General features: G+C 37.2%; 1 protein-coding gene across 1 annotated transcript in view; it reads right to left on the bottom strand.

The window, feature by feature from the left end:
- Positions 1-14,684: 14,684 nt before the first annotated feature.
- LOC139755694 (Ig-like and fibronectin type-III domain-containing protein 1) overlaps positions 14,685-22,031 on the bottom strand; it is a 152,048-nt gene continuing 144,701 nt past the window's right edge. Inside the window, exon 9 of the mRNA XM_071674339.1 lies at positions 14,685-17,613. Within this exon, the coding sequence (XP_071530440.1) occupies positions 17,386-17,613 (228 nt within the window). The 3' untranslated portion in view covers positions 14,685-17,385. The remainder of the gene's footprint in view (positions 17,614-22,031) is intronic.

Genomic DNA, 22,031 nt, shown 5'->3' with positions numbered 1-22,031 from the left:
TCTTCACCATTTCCATTTACAACACTGAACACCCCATGTATACCAATTATTCCCTCAACTGCCACATTACTCACCTTTGCATTCAAATCACCCATCACTATAACCCGGTCTCGTGCATCAAAACCACTAACACACTCATTAAGCTGCTCCCAAAACACTTGCCTCTCATGATCTTTCTTCTCATGCCCAGGTGCATATGCACCAATAATCACCCATCTCTCTCCATCAATTTTCAGTTTTACCCATATTAATCGAGAATTTACTTTCTTACATTCTATCACATACTCCCACAACTCCTGTTTCACGAGTATTGCTACTCCTTCCCTTGCTCTTGTCTTCTCACTAACCCCTGACTTTACTCCCAAGACATTCCCAAACCACTCTTCCCCTTTACCCTTGAGCTCCGTTTCACTCAGAGCCAAAACATCCAGGTTCCTTTCCTCAAACATACTACCTATCTCTCCTTTTTTCACACCTTGGTTACATCCACACACATTTAGGCACCCCAATCTAAGCCTTCGAGAAGGATGAGCACTCCCCGCGTGACTCCTTCTTCTGTTTCCCATTTTAGAAAGTTAAAAAAATACAAGGAGGGGAGGATTTCTGGCCCCCCGCTCCCGTCCCCTCTAGTCGCTTTCTACGACACGCGAGGAATGCGTGGGAAGTATTCTTTCACCCCTATCCCCAGGGATAAAATATATATATATATATATATATATATATATATATATATATATATATATATATATATATATATATATATATATATATATATATATATATATATATATATATATATATATATATCTTTTTCTTTCAAACTATTCGCCATTTCCCGCATTAGCGAGGTAGCGTTAAGAACAGAGGACTGGGCCTTGAGGGAATACCCTCACCTGGCCCAATTCTCTGTTCCTTGTTTTGGAAAATTAAAAAAAAAAAAAAACGAGAGGGGAGGATTTCCAGCCCCCCGCTCCCTCCCCTTTTAGTCGCCTTCTACGACACGCAGGGAATACGTGGGAAGTATTCTTTCTCCCCTATCCCCAGGGATATATACAAACACACGCACACATACACACACAGACACATATACATATATATATACATATGAAAAAAGTAAGTAATAATTTAGAAAACTGAAACTTCTAGCTTGAAATGAAATGAAAAATGAATGTCATATAATGGTTCAACCTCTGGCTATGGAAAAGGGAAATGTATGATTTATCCACACAAACGTCAATAGCAGTTCTCATCAATTTAACCACTGTATCAATAAGCTTCAATGTCTAAGCTACATTTTTTTTTTCCAATTTCACTATCTTTTTGTCATATATATATATATATATATATATATATATATATATATATATATATATATATATATATATATATATATATATATATATATATATATATATATATATATATATATATATATATATATATATATATGTATATATATATACGTGTACGTGTAGGAAGAGAGGAAAGTGATTGGTTCTCAGTGGATGTAGGTTTGCGGCAGGGGTGTGTGATGTCTCCATGGTTGTTTAATTTGTTTATGGATGGGGTTGTTAGGGAGGTAAATGCAAGAGTCCTGGAAAGAGGGGCAAGTATGAAGTCTGTTGGGGATGAGAGAGCTTGGGAAGTGAGTCAGTTGTTGTTCGCTGATGATACAGCGCTGGTGGCTGATTCATGTGAGAAACTGCAGAAGCTGGTGACTGAGTTTGGTAAAGTGTGTGGAAGAAGAAAGTTAAGAGTAAATGTGAATAAGAGCAAGGTTATTAGGTACAGTAGGGTTGAGGGTCAAGTCAATTGGGAGGTGAGTTTGAATGGAGAAAAACTGGAGGAAGTGAAGTGTTTTAGATATCTGGGAGTGGATCTGTCAGCGGATGGAACCATGGAAGCGGAAGTGGATCATAGGGTGGGGGAGGGGGCGAAAATTTTGGGAGCCTTGAAAAATGTGTGGAAGTCGAGAACATTATCTCGGAAAGCAAAAATGGGTATGTTTGAAGGAATAGTGGTTCCAACAATGTTGTATGGTTGCGAGGCGTGGGCTATGGATAGAGTTGTGCGCAGGAGGATGGATGTGCTGGAAATGAGATGTTTGAGGACAATGTGTGGTGTGAGGTGGTTTGATCGAGTGAGTAACGTAAGGGTAAGAGAGATGTGTGGAAATAAAAAGAGCGTGGTTGAGAGAGCAGAAGAGGGTGTTTTGAAATGGTTTGGGCACATGGAGAGAATGAGTGAGGAAAGATTGACCAAGAGGATATATGTGTCGGAGGTGGAGGGAACGAGGAGAAGAGGGAGACCAAATTGGAGGTGGAAAGATGGAGTGAAAAAGATTTTGTGTGATCGGGGCCTGAACATGCAGGAGGGTGAAAGGAGGGCAAGGAATAGAGTGAATTGGAGCGATGTGGTATACAGGGGTTGACGTGCTGTCAGTGGAGTGAATCAAGGCATGTGAAGCGTCTGGGGTAAACCATGGAAAGCTGTGTAGGTATGTATTTTTGCGTGTGTGGACGTGTGTATGTACATGTGTATGGGGGGGGGGGTTGGGCCATTTCTTTCGTCTGTTTCCTTGCGCTACCTCGCAAACGCGGGAGACAGCGACAAAGTATAAAAAAAAAAAAAAAAATATATATATATATATATATATATATATATATATATATATATATATATATATATATATATATATATATATATATATATATATATATATATATATATATATACTAGTAACGTTTTCACTTTTTCAAAATCTAATAACATATGATGTAGCTCGCGTTCTATATCAATTTGTCGTCTATATTTCTATACCAAATTTCTATTGCACAAATAAAATAATCTTTGTGTGCTATCCATGGCCTCGCTCGCCATCCACATCCTCTGCTCTCCACATTGTACGTCACACCTGTGTATGTATATATATATATATATATATATATATATATATATATATATATATATATGTATATTTTTTTTTCTTTTTTTTCTAATTTTCCAAGAGCAGGAACAGAGACGGGTTCCAGGTGAGGATATTCCCTCAAAAGCCCAGTCCTCTGTTCTTAACGCTACCTCGCCAACGCGGGAAATGGCGAATAGTTTGAAAGAAAAAGAAAAAATATATATATATATTATCCCTGGGGATAGGGGTGAAAGAATACTTCCCACGCATTCCTCGCCTGTCGTAGAAGGCGACTAGAGGGGACGGGAGCGGGGGGCCAGAAATCCTCCCCTCCTTGTATTTTTTAACTTTCTAAAATGGGAAACAGAAGAAGGAGTCTCGCGGGGAGTGCTCATCCTCCTCGAAGGCTCAGACTGGGGTGTCTAAATGTGTGTGGATGTAACCAGGATGTGAAAAAAGGAGAGATAGGTAGTATGTTTGAGGAAAGGAACCTGGATGTTTTGGCTCTGAGTGAAACGAAGCTCAAGGGTAAAGGGGAAGAGTGGTTTGGGAATGTCTTGGGAGTAAAGTCAGGGGTTAGTGAGAGGACAAGAGCAAGGGAAGGAGTAGCAGTACTCCTGAAACAGGAGTTGTGGCAGTATGTGATAGAATGTAAGAAAGTAAATTCTCGATTGATATGGGTAAAACTGAAAGTTGATGGAGAGAGATGGGTGATTATTGGTGCATATGCACCTGGGCATGAGAAGAAAGATCATGAGAGGCAAGTGTTTTGGGAGCAGCTGAATGAGTGCGTTAGTGGTTTTGATGCACGAGACCGGGTTATAGTGATTGGTGATTTGAATGCAAAGGTGAGTAATGTGGCAGTTGAGGGAATAATTGGTATACATGGGGTGTTCAGTGTTGTAAATGGAAATGGTGAAGAGCTTGTAGATTTATGTGCTGAAAAAGGACTGGTGATTGGGAATACCTGGTTTAAAAAGCGAGATATACACAAGTATACGTATGTAAGTAGGAGAGATGGCCAGAGAGCGTTATTGGATTACGTGTTAATTGACAGGCGTGCGAAAGAGAGACTTTTGGATGTTAATGTGCTGAGAAGTGCAACTGGAGGGATGTCTGATCATTATCTTGTGGAGGCTAAGGTGAAGATTTGTATGGCTTTTCAGAAAAGAAGAGTGAATGTTGGGGTGAAGAGGGTGGAGAGAGTAAGTGAGCCTGGGAAGGAGACTTGTGTGAGGAAGTACCAGGAGAGATTGAGTACAGAATGGAAAAAGGTGAGAACAATGGAAGTCAGGGGAGTGGGGGAGGAATGGGATGTATTCAGGGAATCAGTGATGGATTGCGCAAAAGATGCTTGTGGCATGAGAAGAGTGGGAGGTGGGTTGATTAGAAAGGGTAGTGAGTGGTGGGATTATGAAGTAAGATTATTAGTGAAAGAGAAGAGAGAGGCATTTGGACGATTTTTGCAGGGAAAAAATGCAATTGAGTGGGAGATGTATAGAAGAAAGAGACAGGAGGTCAAGAGAAAGGTGCAAGAGATGAAAAAGAGTTCAAATGAGAGTTGGGGTGAGAGAGTATCATTAAATTTTAGGGAGAATAAAAAGATGTTCTGGAAGGAGGTAAATAAAGTGAGTAAGACAAGGGAGCAAATGGGAACTTCAGTGAAGGGCGCAAATGGGGAGGTGATAACAAGTAGTGGTGATGTGAGAAGGAGATGGAGTGAGTATTTTGAAGGTTTGTTGAATGTGTTTGATGATAGAGTGGCAGATATAGGGTGTTTTGGTCAAGCTGGTGTGCAAAGTGAGAGTGTTAGGGAAAATGATTTGGTAAACAGAGAAGAGGTAGTAAAAGCTTTGCGGAAGATGAAAGCCGGCAAGGCAGCAGGTTTGGATGGTATTGCTGTGGAATTTATTAAAAAAGGGAGTGACTGTATTATTGACTGGTTGGTAAGGTTATTTAATGTATGTATGACTCATGGTGAGGTGCCTGAGGATTGGCGGAATGCGTGCATAGTGCCATTGTACAAAGGCAAAGGGGATAAGAGTGAGTGCTCAAATTACAGAGGTATAAGTTTGTTGAGTATTCCTGGTAAATTATATGGGAGGGTATTGATTGAGAGGGTGAAGGCATGTACAGAGCATCAGATTGGGGAAGAGCAGTGTGGTTTCAGAAGTGGTAGAGGATGTGTGGATCAGGTGTTTACTTTGAAGAATGTATGTGAGAAATACTTAGAAAAGCAAATGGATTTGTATGTAGCATTTATGGATCTGGAGAAGGCGTATGATAGAGTTGATAGAGATGCTCTGTGGAAGGTATTAAGAATATATGGTGTGGGAGGCAAGTTGTCAGAAGCAGAGAAAAGTTTTTATCGAGGATGTAAGGCATGTGTACGTGTAGGAAGAGAGGAAAGTGATTGGTTCTCAGTGAATATAGGTTTGCTGCAGGGGTGTGTGATGTCTCCATGGTTGTTTATTTTGTTTATGGATGAGGTTGTTAGGGAGGTGAATGCAAGAGTTTTGGAAAGAGGGGCAAGTATGAAGTCTGTTGTGGATGAGAGAGCTTGGGAAGTGAGTCAGTTGTTGTTCGCTGATGATACAGCGCTGGTGGCTGATTCATGTGAGAAACTGCAGAAGCTGGTGACTGAGTTTGCTAAAGTGTGTGAAAGAAGAAAGTTAAGAGTAAATGTGAATAAGAGCAAGGTTATTAGGTACAGTAGGGTTGAGGGTCAAGTCAATTGGGAGGTAAGTTTGAATGGAGAAAAACTGGAGGAAGTAAAGTGTTTTAGATATCTGGGAGTGGATCTGGCAGCGGATGGAACCATGGAAGCGGATGTGAATCATAGGGTGGGGGAGGGGGCGAAAATCCTGGGAGCCTTGAAGAATGTGTGGAAGTCGAGAACATTATCTCGGAAAGCAAAAATGGGTATGTTTGAAGGAATAGTGGTTCCAACAATGTTGTATGGTTGCGAGGCGTGGGCTATGGATAGAGTTGTGCGCAGGAGGGTGGATGTGCTGGAAATGAGATGTTTGAGGACAATGTGTGGTGTGAGGTGTTTGATCGAGTAAGTAATGAAAGGGTAAGAGAGATGTGTGGAAATAAAAAGAGCGTGGTTGAGAGAGCAGAAGAGGGTGTTTTGAAATGGTTTGGGCACATGGAGAGAATGAGTGAGGAAAGATTGACCAAGAGGATATATGTGTCGGAGGTGGAGGGAACGAGGAGAAGTGGGAGACCAAATTGGAGGTTGAAAGATGGAGTGAAAAAGATTTTGTGTGATCGGGGCCTGAACATGCAGGAGGGGGAAAGGAAGGCAAGGAATAGAGTGAATTGGATCGATGTGGTATACCGGGGTTGACGTGCTGTCAGTGGATTGAATCAGGGCATGTGAAGCGTCTGGGGTAAACCATGGAAAGTTGTGTGGGGCCTGGATGTGGAAAGGGAGCTGTGGTTTTGGGTATTATTGCGTGGCAGCTAGAGACTGAGTGTGAACGAATGGGGCCTTTGTTGTCTTTTCCTAGTACTACCTCGCACACATGAGGGGGGAGGGGGATGGTATTCCATGTGTGGCGAGGTGGCGATGGGAGTGAATGGGGGCAGACATTGTGTATTGTGTGCATGGGTATATATGTATGTGTCTGTGTATGTATATATATGTGTAAATTGAGATGTATAGGTATGTATATTTGCGTGTGTGGACATGTGTGTGTGTATACATTGTGTATGGTGGTGGTTTGGGCCATTTCTTTCGTCTGTTTCCTTGCGCTACCTTGCAAAAGCGGGAGACAGCGACAAAGCAAAATAGGAAAATAAAATATATATATATATATATATATATATATATATATATATATATATATATATATATATATATATATATATATATATATCTTTTTTTCTTTTCTTTCATACTATTCGCCATTTCCCGTATTAGCAAGGTAGCATTAAGAACAGAGGACTGAGCCTTTGAGGGAATATCCTCAACTGGCTCGCTTATCTGTTCCTTCTTTGGAAAATTAAAAAAAAACGAGAGGGGAGGATTTCCAGCCCCACGCTCCCTCCTCTTTTAGCCGCCTTCTAAGACACGCAAGGAATACGTGGGAAGTATTCTTTCTCCCCTATCCCCAGGGATATATATATATATATATATATATATATATATATATATATATATATATATATATATATATATATATATATATATATATATATATATATATATATATATATATATATATATATATATATATATATATATATATTTATATATATATATATATATATATATATATATATATATATATATATATATATATATATATATATATATATATATATATATATATATATATATATATATATATATATATATATATATATATATATATATATATATATATATATATATATATATATATATATACTGATAACAACCAGGAAAATCAGACATGAAAAGTTCCCAGGTGCACTTTTGTGTAATGATCACATCCTCAGGAGAGATACAAAAGTGAGATAGAGGACTTATAACAGTCATTTAATATACAAAGAAGAGGCGGACCTAAGACGCTGTCGGTACACATGGGCTTTCTGGTGGTGGGACTCGGGTCTGGCTCAGCGCCTGTCATGAACTTTTATCATGTGGACAAGACAATGGACCATTTATAGTTTTTGCCCAAGTTTATCAAGTTTGTATATAGCTTCAATAACATTCATGTTACAATTCTTTGCGTATATGATTAAAAAAATATTTCTCTTGGTCGAGTTATAATAGATAACTAAATTGACGTTACTCCTAGTCAATACATTGATCATAGTTTTTACGTGATTAAACAAGGCACTTGATTCTTGCCCAGTTTTTATACTACATTTATGTTGCCTAAGTCTACATAGAGAACCTTATCAGGCTACTCACTATAAAACATATTACACCTTTTAGTGTTCTCTAAACACAAACCGTAAAATTTTCTGGTGAGTTTGTATTAGAATATTATGATAAGTATCATTATTGTTGTATACTACATTCATGTTAAAGGATTAATCAACCTGGAGAGAAACATGAAATTATCACTAAATGGAAGAACTGAATGATTCTTGGCATCAATGGGAGCTTTGGAGTTAACTCAATAAAATGATTTCAGTGCTAACTTAAGGGATTGATCAATGAAAGATCTGCGATACTTTAACTTGGTTCCAATTGAATGTATCTTCCAAAACTCATTATCAATAAATTCTGGACTCCATTTACCTTAATGTCCTAAGGAACATCGACTGGAATGATGATTGTTTAACTCTGCTATGTTGAGCTGAGCAATAATGAGTATAAGAGCAAGCATTATGAATATGCTAGATTCAAACACGTTTCCAACCGTATGGATCATGCAATCTAGAAGTGGTAACATACAGTTCTTTCCCACTTCCACAGTATATTTGAGATATGATACTAAATTGTTAAGTAAAGGAAGCAATGTTTGTAAATTTTCGTTTATTGGTCAAACACAGTGAACGTTATCTATATACCCAAACCAGATGCCTTAGCGAGTAATTTGTTTCAAAGAATTCCATGTAAAGTTTATCTAATATTGGTGAAAGAGAGTTTCTCATAGCCATACCAAACTTCTGAGCATAATATTCTCAGTCAAACTGAAATACACAGTCTTTTACACACAAATTTATTGGTTCAAGAAACACAGAGTAAATCCAGATTATCTAAAGCATCAAGCAAATATTCTAAGAGGTCATCAATGCAACTTTTGTGAACAGAGATGACACATCAAAACTTATTAGTATGAAATCAAAGTCAATATGGATATCATTAAACCTGTTAACTCAGTCAAAATTGTTCATGATATTAGAATATGAAATACGACCTGATAGTGGGCTTAATAAAAAAAACTAATCATTTTGATTTCCTAAATTCACTCTGGGTCTTGCTGGAAAGTTTGTCTTATGTATTTTGCCAGGTCCACATGTATATAGGATAATGAAAGGGACAATGATGAAAATCTTTTGAGGAGAGAATCATTGCCTTTCAACAACAACTTCAGTTCTTTATTAAAGTGAGAACTAATTCCTTTTAGGGGATTTCTATTGAGTTTAAAGTATGTTATATTATCACATAAAAGATAATTTTCATTGACAATCAAATTTGTCCATAATCATAGCCGTGTTAGCCTTATTGCTTTAGTTTTATGTTGTTCAATGTCTATCTTCAAATTGTTTATAGCACTGGTGAGTCTTTTTGGACAATTTGGAGCAACTGATTCTTAAACTGGCATACAAATGTTTTCCCTACGAGCAACGCAGGAATTTCATTTTACTTGCATGATTCCTAAATGTTGATCAGATGAAGACAATGAATTCATCTTGATTCGCTGTTTTTTGCTACCGCTTTTGGATATTTTCTTCATAGCAACCTATATGGCACGAGCTAAACACGCCCCATTCAAAGACCATCTTAGTAAAAGAAATACACTGAGAGAAAACAAAATAAGTCAAGGATTCCCAGGTGTTTGAAGAGCTGACTTTTGAAGATGGAAAGGCTACAGGGGAGGGAGAGACGAGATGAGGAGGAGAATTCCTCATTTCAGCAATTACAGTGAAGAAAAAGACATCATAACTGCCAGTACTCGATTGCGAGGTCTCCACAAGGAGACTGAGGTAAGCAGATCCGTACTCATGCATTTCACAAGTGTAAAAGAAAGACACCCTCTCTACTGGCGTGCTAGTTAATGTTGTACACAAGACAGAAGCAAATGAATTTTCATACTAGAAAAAGCCAACTGATAGGAGCGTCGGAGTCCGTATTAGAGATGATAAAGATAGTTATAACCCAGTAACATTTGACTGGTAGAAGATATACCTTTTCCTTAACGAATAATAGAGCAATCCTAATGGATTAAATCAAAATTAACCTTCTTAATTATCTAAGGATTGGAAATAAAACAAATGGAATTGTTTTAGTTTTTTTTACTCATTATTGTGCTGTATTTACAGTGCTATGTATAAACGTAATGGACTCAAACCTAGCTCTGCTAAAATAATAGTATTTTAATGCTATCAAATCTTCTGTTGGGGTTATTATAAAAATATCACATATTTACCTCAATATATATATGTATATATACATCTCCAAAAGTTCAAAATCAGAGTAATATTATTATTTTGAACGACACTCGGGTAGGATTTCGCACATTTACCCAGTTTAAAGAAAACAGCTTCACTTTATTGCACTGATATTCATACTAAGAACATATAAAAATTTCACGTCAGTTTCTCTCAGACATTCACCTTCCATCAGATTCAGGCTTAACAGGTCAAGAACTTTCATCCCCTTGAGAAAAAGAAATGACAGAATATCATAATTGCCTGACCCTTACTCTCGACCATCAATAAACGGCATCGCAAAATCACAGTGATTCAGTACCTTATACATCTGTTGCAAAGCTGCTACCAGCTGCTAGCGTAAGCAATCTCTGTTGTTCTAACATAAAGTCTGCATTGTGCATGCGCTACGTACTGTTTGTGCACATTCTGCCTTACAGTATACCAGAATGTTCTCGCTGATATATCGTCAAACTCTCAGAGATAAGGGCCAGGTAGTTACTCAGACATGTCTTTGCGTAATGTGTTTTAATAATACTATAGTCCAAAGAGCTAATAACACTGACGATCATATTCAGTACAATTCTCCATCATGATGATAATCATAATAATATTAACAACAACAATAATAATAAAGATCATGATATGAATAATAATAATAAAAATAATAATAAAAATAATGATAATGATAGTGATAGCAATAACAATAATAATATAGGTAATGATAATAATAATAATAATAGTGATAATGATAACAATAATAATAATAATGATAGCAATAATGATGATAATAATAATGTATGATTATCATCATAATCATATAAAAACAATTACTAATATTCAAACTATCACTATTACCATTATTATTGTCATTATTATCTCAGAACATCTTTCAGAGGACAGAGCTAAATATGTAGTTAATATTCCCAGTTACATGGCCAAAGAAATATAAGGACTCGTATTTCTACACGGAAGGTAATATTAACCTCCATACTATATCATCTAATGCCATTTTGAACATGGAATATTTGCTAAGTGTTTCTATTTATTTAGAAAATAAGTATATTGGTTGATTGTGTGTGCTCTAGACTGGGTACATACACGAATCTCTATACCCCAAGAACCGTTTACAACACTGATGCATGATATTCCCAAATTCTTGGCCAAAATGTTAGAAAATGCCATAATGCCCGCAAAATTCTTTAATGCAATAACATCAACCAACCATACTAAAGGGGCGTGACCTTATCATGGTCCTAGAACGACGTGCCAGACAACTCCAGCAATTCAGTCAGTCGGCTTCAGTTTCACAACTTGGAATAATTTGTAGGACCTTCACTACAACGTGAACTGCTGCTGCCTCATACAGTCTCTATCATTTTCGGTCCCTTATCATCGATCCTTCATACATATATATATATATATATATATATATATATATATATATATATATATATATATTATTAATATTATTACTATAATTTTATTATACCCTGTCGCTGTCTCCCGCGTTAGCGAGGTAGCGCTAGGAAAAGACAACAAAGGCCACATTCGTTCACACTTAGTCTCTAGCTGTCATATATAATGCACTGAAACCACAGCTCCCTTTCCACATCCAGGCCCCACAGAACTTTCCATGGTTTACCCCAGACGCTTCACATACCCTGGTTCAATCCAATGACAGCACGTCGGCCCCGGTATACCACATCGTTCCAATTCACGCTATTCCTTGCACGCCTTTCACCCTCCTGCATGTTCAGGCCTCGATCACTCAATATCTTTTTCACTCCGTCTCTCCATCTCCAATTTGGTCTCCCACTTCTCCTAGTTCCCTCCACCTCTGACACATATATCCTCTTGGTCAATCTTTCCTCACTCATTCTCTCCATATGACCAAACCATTTTAAAGCGCCCTCTTCTGCTCTCTCAACCACGCATCTCTCTTACCCTTTCATTACTTACTCAATCAAACCACCTCACACCACATATTCTCCTCAAACATCTCATTTCCAGCACATCCACTCTCCTCCGCACAACTCTATCTATAGTCCACGCCTCGCAACCATACAACATTGTTGGAAACACTATTCCTTCAAACATACCCATTTTTACTTTCCAGGATAACGTTCTCGACTTCCACACATTCTTCAACGATCCCAGAAATTTCGTCCCCTCCCCAACCCCATGATTCACTTCCGCTTCCATGGTTCCATCCGCTGCCAAATCCACTCCCAGATATCTAAAACACTTCACCTCCTCCAGTTCTTCTCCAAACTTACCTCCCAATTGACTTGTCCCTTAACCCTACTGTACCAAATAACCTAGCTCTTATTCACATTTTCTCTAAGCTTTCTTCTTTCACACACCTTACCAAACTTAGTCACCAGCTTCTGCAGTCCCTCACCCGAATCAGCCACCAGCGCTGTATCAGCAGCGAACAACAACTGACTCACTTCCCAAGCTCTCTCATCCACAACAGACTGCATATGCTATATATATATATATATATATATATATATATATATATATATATATATATATATATATATATATATATATATATATATATATATAAATATATATATATATATATATATATATATATATATATATATATATATATATATATATATATATATATATATATGTTTATATATATATATATATATATATATATATATATATATATATATATATATATATATATATATATATATATATATATATATATATATATATATATATATATATATATATATATATATATATATATATATATATATATATATAAATATATATATATATATATATATATATATATATATATATATATATATATATATATATATATATATATATATATATATATATATATATATATATATATATATATATATATATATATATATATATATATATATATATATATATATATATATATATATATATATATATATATATATATATATATATATATATATATATATATATATATATATATATGTATATATATATTTATATATATGACTCACTTCCCAAGCCATCTCATCCACAACAGACTTCATACTTGCCCCTCTCTCCAAAACTCTTGCATTCACCTCCCTATTTATCCCATCCATACGCAAAAAAAAAGAAAAACATGGAGACATCACACACCCCTGCCGCAAACCTACATTCACTGAGAACCAATCACTTTCCTCTCTTCCTACTCGTGCACATGCCTTACATCCTCGATAAAAATTTTCACTGTTTCTAGCAACTTACCTCCCACACAACATACTCTTAACACTTTCCACAGAGCATCTCTATCAACTCTAGCATATTCCTTTTCCAGATCCATAAATTCTTCAAAGCAAATACCTGATCCACACATCCTCTACCACTTCTGAAAACACACTGCTCTTCCCCAATCTGATGCTCTGTACACGCCTTCACCCTCTCAATCAATACCCTCCCATATAATTCCCCAAGGAATACTCAACCAACTTATACCTCTGTGATTTGAGCACTCACCTTTATCCCTTTTGTCTTTGTACAATGGCACTATGCATTCATTCAGCCAATCCTCAGGCACTTCACCATAATCCAGTAATACACTGAATATCCTCACCAACCAGTTAACAACACAGTCACCCCCTTTTTAATAGACTCCACTGCAATACCATCAAGACCTCTTCTCTGTTTACCAAATCATTTTCCCTAACCCTCTCACTTTGCACACGCCTCAACCAAAACATCCTATATCTGCCACTCTATCATCAAACATATTCAACAAACCTTCAAAATACTCACTCCATCTCCTTCTCACATCACCACTACTTATTATCATCTCCCCCCCCCCCCCATTAGCTCGCTTCACCGGTCTTCCCACTTCTTCTATTGTCTTACGCACTTTACTTACTTCCTTCCAATACATCTTTTCATTCTCCCTAAAATTTAACGATACTCTCACCTAAACTCTCATTTGCCCTCTTTTTACCTCTTGCACCTTTCTCTTGACCTCCGGCCTCTTTCTTTTATACATCTCCCACTCATTTGCATTATTTCCCTGCAAAAATCATCCAAGTGCCTCTCTTCTCTTTCACTAACAATATTACTTCTTCATCCCACCACTCACTACCCTTTCTAATCTGCCCACCTCCCAACTTTCTCATGCCTCAGGCATCATTTGCACAAGCTATCACTGCTTTTCTAAATAAGTCCCATTGCTCCCCTTCTCACCTTTTGCCATTCTGCACTCAATCTCTTCTGGTACTTTCTCACACCATTCTCCTTTCCAAGCTCACTTACTCTCACCACTCTCTTCATCCTAACATTCTGTCTTCTTTTCTGAAAACCTCTACAAATCTTCACCTTCCCCTCCACAAGATAATGATCAGACACCCCTCCAGTTGTCCCTCTCAGCACATTAACATCCAAAAGTCTCTCTCTCTCTCTCTCTCTCTCTCTCTCTCTCTCTCTCTCTCTCTCTCTCTCTCTCTCTCTCTCTCTCTGTATATATATATATATATATATATATATATATATATATATATATATATATATATATATATATATATATATATATATATATATATATATATATATATACATATATATATATATATATATATATATATATATATATATATATATATATATATATATATATATATATATATATATATGTATACATATATATTTCGTCTGTTTCCTTGCGCTACCTGGCTAACGCGGGAGACAGCGACAAAGCAAAATAAAATAAAAATGAATAAATGAATATATATATATATATATATATATATATATATATATATATATATATATATATATATATATATATATATATATATATATATATATATATATATATATATATATATATATATATATGTATATATATATACTCGACATATATACCTGAAGGATGTTTGACTTGAACAGAAGACAATTTGAGATTTACATAAGTTCTTTCATTTCATGACAACATCATTTGGTGCAAATATCTTAATGACACCTACAACACACATATGTTCAAGACAACGAACCTCGTGTGCCTAAGAAATTCAAATATAGATCATACTTCATATGTATTTCTGTTCGATACATAGATAGATCCACAAATATATATATACACACACATATATATATATATATATATATATATATATATATATATATATATATATATATATATATATATATATATATATATATATATATATAAATATGGCACTCAAACATTCTCATCTTAGAAATAATAATACAATTATGTGAAATAAAACAGCGTCTTAATGATGTAGAAAACTACTCAATTTTTTTTGGCTTAGTTAGCATGATGCAGTGAGCAAGGTAAGTGAGTCTTGAGGTTTTGTCAAGGATCATGATGGTGAACCTTTGGTTCACTAGATAGTCCTCCTAAGTCCTTCGTTTTGGATCATATCCTGAAGCAACCTCAGACACTTGGACACCAGTGAATCTATTCACCTCTTACACACACATTAATCTGTCTCCGTGCCATCCGCAAGTTGAGAGCCATGTTTCCTCATCCCAAAAGTATTTATGGTACAAGTAACCACCCTGATATTTATGGTACAAGTAACTACCCTGATATGCATTTTATAAACACTGCTAGCCAAGATTTGTGACACATGACAAATGCAGTGTTGCCACATGTGTAAGTAATACGTCAACGAGATGTTCCCGAGTGCTAAGACATTATTGCTACATGATGATATTTGCTATCTATACCGCATGACGAATCCATTAACATTTTCATTACTGTTTCCACATTGTCTCCTGGGGACATTAAATAAATAGTTATGATGAAATTGCTCTTGATCTGGAGCAGTGCTTATTTATGATAGTGCCACGCTTAATGGTTCTTTCCAAGAGCCTGATGATTGCAAAGCTACATATTCTTTGGAGAATATATTCTTATTTTTTTGTTTTTTCAAAGAAAAATGTCAACACCTGTGAGAAAGCCAAGAGTTAATCATAAGAAAATGCAGCTATTAGATGTGAGATTTTTTTTTTCGAATTTCAATAATATTGCTCACTCACTTTTCTAAATAGCTACAGTAACAGTAGTTATAGACCAAAGCTTATCACTTATTGTGGTAATTGGTCTCTACACTCAGTTGCCAGGAAATGAAACTGGATTGATGCGTATGTTTACTGTGCGTCTGCTACAATCATTTGTCTATTACTTCATGAAAGATAAGCATATCTTGTTAAGAACTTACAACTCCATTCAATGTAAGTAGAATATATTGAAGTTATTTAAATATGGGGAAAATATTGATCTTTCCAAAATCATTTCCTTGCTGCCGATAAGTAGTTGTACTACCATGAAGATGAGGTGAGTCAATGTCTTTAAGAAGGCACTGACAGGAAGTTACAACAAAACCAACTTAATCTAAGCCGTAAAAATTATCATTGCTTGGTGTACTTGGTGCCCCAGACTGGTTCCTGACAAAAATGTTTGCTGGCTCTGCCTGATACGTTTTCTGTTTCTCGGATATGAGGACTTTGCACTTTGTTAAATTTGGAATTTGCGCGTATCTTCACAGTCACACCAAGGCCTTCCAGTACATTAATAATACCAACGCAGACACACGCATGTGTACACAGAAATACAACACACACACACACACACACACACACACACACACACGTGCACATAAAAATACAACATACACGCACACACGCAAACACATTTTATCAGTTTCAGCTATTACAAGATACAGATTATCACACGACAGCGCAGTGTAACTGCCTGTAGTTGGAATATTTCTGAACTTGAGTAAAATTTCTATCAAATTCCCAATGAAAATGGATCCAGGAGTCAGTCTTCTTCAGTATACCGTGCAGACCATGCAAGACTGCTGGCCGAGTAACATGTACCACTATGATGATGATGTCAACAACATTATACTCCTGATGACTAACGTCTTTCTTGCTGCCATCATCGCAACATTTCATGCTAACGTAATCCTTTTCTCTAACCAGGAGGGTCTTCATTTCTTAGCGTCTTTCAACAGCATGGCCGTTTTCCAAGACACTTTACTCAGTATTTACGTATTTCATTTTCCCCCATAATTCCTAGTCACTTGAATCCTACGGTGGGTAGTTATAATGATGTCGCTGACGAGGAGCTGATAGAATTTGACTTACCATTATCTACTGTACACATAACCAATGACATAGTAGCAAAATGTAGAGGAAATATTTATTTGATGTTTATAAGACAATGGTACTACCACACTGGAGGCTCGTTTCTTGACACTCACTGTCTTGTAATGAAAGATTAAAAATATATATGAATCTAGAATTGAAGTCCAATGTAATAGACAAACGTTGAAACTCGCACTTCTAGTTAATACCCAGGAGTTAAGGAGTCACTAGCTGTTGAACCTCTTATATCCGCCATTACTCGGGAGGTCATCCTCGAACCCTGGCGTGGAGGGCGACACTGACTGGGTATTCCACACACCGCCGTTAACGTCGATCGGTGATATACCCATGTTGATGCCTCCATTAATGTTGCTATTCATCCCACCGTTGTTGATGCCGCCGTTCATGCCAGAAGCAATGGTCCCGTTGATGCTGCCATTAGGTGTCTCCGCTATCTGGAAGGTAAACAAAACAACACATACAGTTTATTGTCTAAAAGGTAAACAGCACAAACAGTTTCCTGCGACTATTGACAAGCTTTAACATATAAACGACGTATAACAGTGCACTGATGCTACAGAATTTACAAAACAATTCTGTTAAATCTAATTCATGTGTAGTAACTCACATGAAGGTAATGCAACACTCATCATTTTCACCTGTCACTACAGTTTATTGATGCTCACACAGGAGAGCAATAGATCAATCATGGCTGAGCTTGGAAAAGTAGAATTTCATCTCTGGATTATTATATTTCTCACTTATAACACTTCTTACAAAACTTGGTCACAGTTACCAAAATCTTTTCAAGTTACGATCATTGTGCCAGTCTGTAAGTCCAACCAGTGGAGTGACATGATAGAAATGATTCAGAAAAGCAACTACCGGAAAAATAATATAAAGAGATCTACACACACACACACACACACACACACACACACACACACACACATACACACACACACACACATACACACACACACACACACACACACACACAAACACACACATATAGAAGAGGAAGTGAATCACAGGGTGGGGAAGGGGGCAAAGGTTCTGGGAGCGTTGAAGAATGTGTGGAAGGCGAAAACGTTATCTCGGAGAGCAAAGTTGGTTGTGTTTGAAGGAATTGTGGTTCCAACAATGTTATATGGATGCAAGGCATGGAGGTGGAGGTGTTGAAAATAAAATGTTTGAGGACAATATGTGGTGTGAGGTGGTTTGATCGAGTAAGTAATGAAAGGGTAAGAGAGATGTGTAGTAATAAAAAGAGTGTGGTTGAGAGAGCAGAATAGGGTGTGTTCAAATGGTTTGGCGACATGCTTTCAATGGATTAAACCAAGGCATATAAAGTATATGGGGCAAACTATACAAAGTTTTGTGGGGCCTGGAGGTGAAAAGGTAGCTCTGGTTTCGATGCAATTACACACGAGAGCTAGAGACTGAGTGTGAATAAAATGTGGCCTTTTTTATCATTTCTTGGAGCTACCTCGCCGGACAGGGATGCTATTTAATGTGTGGAGGGGGAGCGACTGGAAAGGATGGAGGCAGCAAGCTTGAATACGTAAATGTACATAGTTATATGTCTGTGTATGAATATGTATGTATAAAATGATGATGTGATTATTATACGAAAGTTCACTTGGGAACTTATCGTGTTTCATTTTCCCCGTGGACTCTTAGGAATATACTTGTACAAGCAAAAAATCGTGAGCCTTTCCAATACATATATATATATATATATATATATATATATATATATATATATATATATATATATATATATATATATATATATATATATGTATATGTGTGTGTGTGTGTGTGTGTGTGTGTATAAGGAAGTACCAGGAGAGACTGAGTACAGAATGGAAAGAGGTGAGAACAAAGGACGTATGGGGAGTGGGGGAGGAATGGGATGTATTTAAGGAAGCAGTGATGGCTTGTGCAAAAGATGTTTGTGGCATGAGAAGCGTGGGAGGTGGGCAGATTAGAAAGGGTAGTGAGTGGTGGGATGAAGAAGTAAGATCATTGGTGAAAGAGAAGAGAGATGTATTTGGACGATTTTTGCTGGGAAATAATACAAATGACTGGGAGATGTATAAAAGAAAGAGGCAGAAGATCAAGAAAAAGGTGCAAGAGGCTAAAAAGAGGGCAAATGAGAGTTGGGGGAAAGAGTATCATTAAATTTTAGGGAGAATAAAAAGATGTTTTGGAAGGAGGTAAATAAAGAGCGTAAGACAAGGGAACAAATGGAAACATCAGTGAAGGGGGCAAATGGGGAGGTGATAACAAGTAGTGGTGATGTGAGAAGGAGATGGAGTGAGTATATTGAAGGTTGGTTGAATGTGTTTGATGATTGAGTGGCAGATATAGGATGCTTTCGTCGAGGTGGTGTGCAAAGTGAGAGGATTAGGGAAAATGATTTGGTAAACAGAGAAGAGGTAGTAAAAGCTTTGCGGAAGATGAAAGCCAGCAAGGCAACGGGTTTGGATGGTATTGCAGTGGAATTTATTAAAAATGGGGGTTACTGTATTGTTGACTGGTTGGTAAGGTTATTCAATGTATGTATGACTCATGTTGAGGTGCATGAGAATTGGCGGAATGCTTGCATATTGCCATTGTAAAAGGCAAAGGGGATAAGAGTGAGTGCTCAAATTACAGAGGTAAAAGTTTGTTGAGCATTCCTGGTAAATCATACGGAACGGAATTGATTGAGAGGATAAAGGCATGTACAGAGCACCAGACTGGGGAGGAACAGTGTGGGTTTCAGAAGTGGTAGAGGATGTGTGGATCAGGTGATTGCTTTGAAAATTGTATGTGAGAAATACATAGAAAAGCAAATGGATTTGCATGTAGCATTTATGGATCTGAAGAAGGCATATGAGGGAGTTGATAGAGATGCTCTGAGTAAGGTATTAAGAATATATGGTGTGGGAGGTAAGTAGTTAGAAGCAGTGAAAAGTTTTTATCGAGGGTGTAAGGCATGTGTACGTGTAGGAAGACAGGAAAGTGATTGGTTCTCATTGAATGTTGGTTTTGCGGCAGGGGTGCGTGATGTCTCCATGGTTGTTTGATTTGTTTATGGACGGGGTTGTTCGGGAGGTGAATGCAAGAGTTTCGGAAAGAGGGGCAAGTATGCAGTCTGTTGTGGATGAGAGAGCTTGGGAAGAGAGTCAGTTGTTGTTCGATGATGATACAGCGCTGGTGGCTGATTCGGGTGAGAAACTGCAGAAGCTGGAGACTGAGTTTGGTAAAGTTTGTGACAGAAGAAAGCTGAGAGTAAATGTGAATAAGAGTAAGGTTATTAGGTACAGTAGGGTTGAGGGACAAGTCAATTGGGAGGGAATTTTGAATAGAAAAAACTGGAGGATGTAAAGTGTTTTAGATATGTGAGAGTGGATTTAGCAGCGGATGGAACCATGTAAACGGAAGTGAATCATAGGGTGGGGGACGGAGCGAAAGTTCTGGGAGCGTTGAAGAGTATGTGGAAGTCGAGAACGTTATCTTGGAAAGCAAAAATGGGTATGTTTGTGGTTCCAACAATGTTATATGGTTGCGAGGCGTGGGCTATAGATAGAGTTGTGAAGAGGAGGGTTGATGGGCTGGAAATCAGATGTTTGAGGACACTATGTGGTGTGAGGTGGTTTGATCGAATAAGTAATGAAAGGGTAAGAGAGATGTGTGGTAATAAAAAATAGTGTGGTTGACAGAGGAGAAGAGGGCGTTTTGAAATGGTTTGGTCACATGGAGAGAATGAGTGAGGAAAGATTGACAAAGAGAATATATGTGTCAGAGGTGGAGGGAACGAGTAGAAGTGGGAGACCAAAGTGGAGGTGGAAAGATGAAGTGAAAAAGATTTTGAGCGATCGGGGCCTGAACATGCAGGAGGGTGAAAGGCATGCGAGGAATAAAGTCAATTGGAACGATGTGGTATACCGGGGTCGAGGTGCTGTCAATGGATTGAACCAGGGCATGTGAAGCTTCTGGGGTAAACCATGGAAAGTTTTGTGGGGCCTGGATGTGGAGAGAAAGCTGTGGTTTCGGTGCATTATACATGAGCAGCTAGAGACTGAGTATGAACGAATGTGGCCTTTGTTGTCTTTTCCTAGCGCTATCTCGCGCACATGCGGGGGGGAGGGGGATGTTATTTCATGTGTGGCGGGGTGGCGACGGGAATGAATAAGGGCAGACACTATGAATTATGTACATGTGTATATATGTATATGTCTGTGTGTATATATATATGTATACGTTGAGATGTATAGGTATGTATATGTGTGTGTGTGTGTGTGTGTGTGTGTGTGGACGTGTACATATATACATGTGAATGTGGGTGGGTTGGGCCATTCTTTCGTCTGTTTCCTTGTGCTACCTCGCTAACGCGGGAGACTGCGACAAAGTGTAATAAAAAGATAAATATATATATATATATATATATATATATATATATATATATATATATATATATATATATATATATATATATATATATATATAACCGACATTCACTGAGAACTAATCACTTTCCTCTCTTCCTACTCGTACGCATGCCTTTTATATTCGATGATAACATTTCACTGCTTCTAGCAACTTGTCCTCTACTCCATATACTCATAATACCTTCCACAGAGCATCTCTCTCGACTCTATCATACGCCTTCTCCAGATCCATAAATGCTACATACAGATCCATTTGTTTTTTAAGCATTTCTCACATACATTCCTCAAAGCAGACACCTGATCCACACATCCTCTACCACTTCTGAAACCACACTGCTCTTCCCCAGTCTGATGCTCTGTACATGCCTTTACCCTCTCAATATAATTTCCCAGGAATACTCAACAAACTAATACCTCTGTAATTTGAACAC

The sequence above is a fragment of the Panulirus ornatus genome, chromosome 19, assembly GCF_036320965.1.
Source record: "Panulirus ornatus isolate Po-2019 chromosome 19, ASM3632096v1, whole genome shotgun sequence".
NCBI lineage: Eukaryota > Metazoa > Arthropoda > Malacostraca > Decapoda > Palinuridae > Panulirus > Panulirus ornatus.
This window is presented reverse-complemented; position numbering and strand designations above follow the sequence as displayed.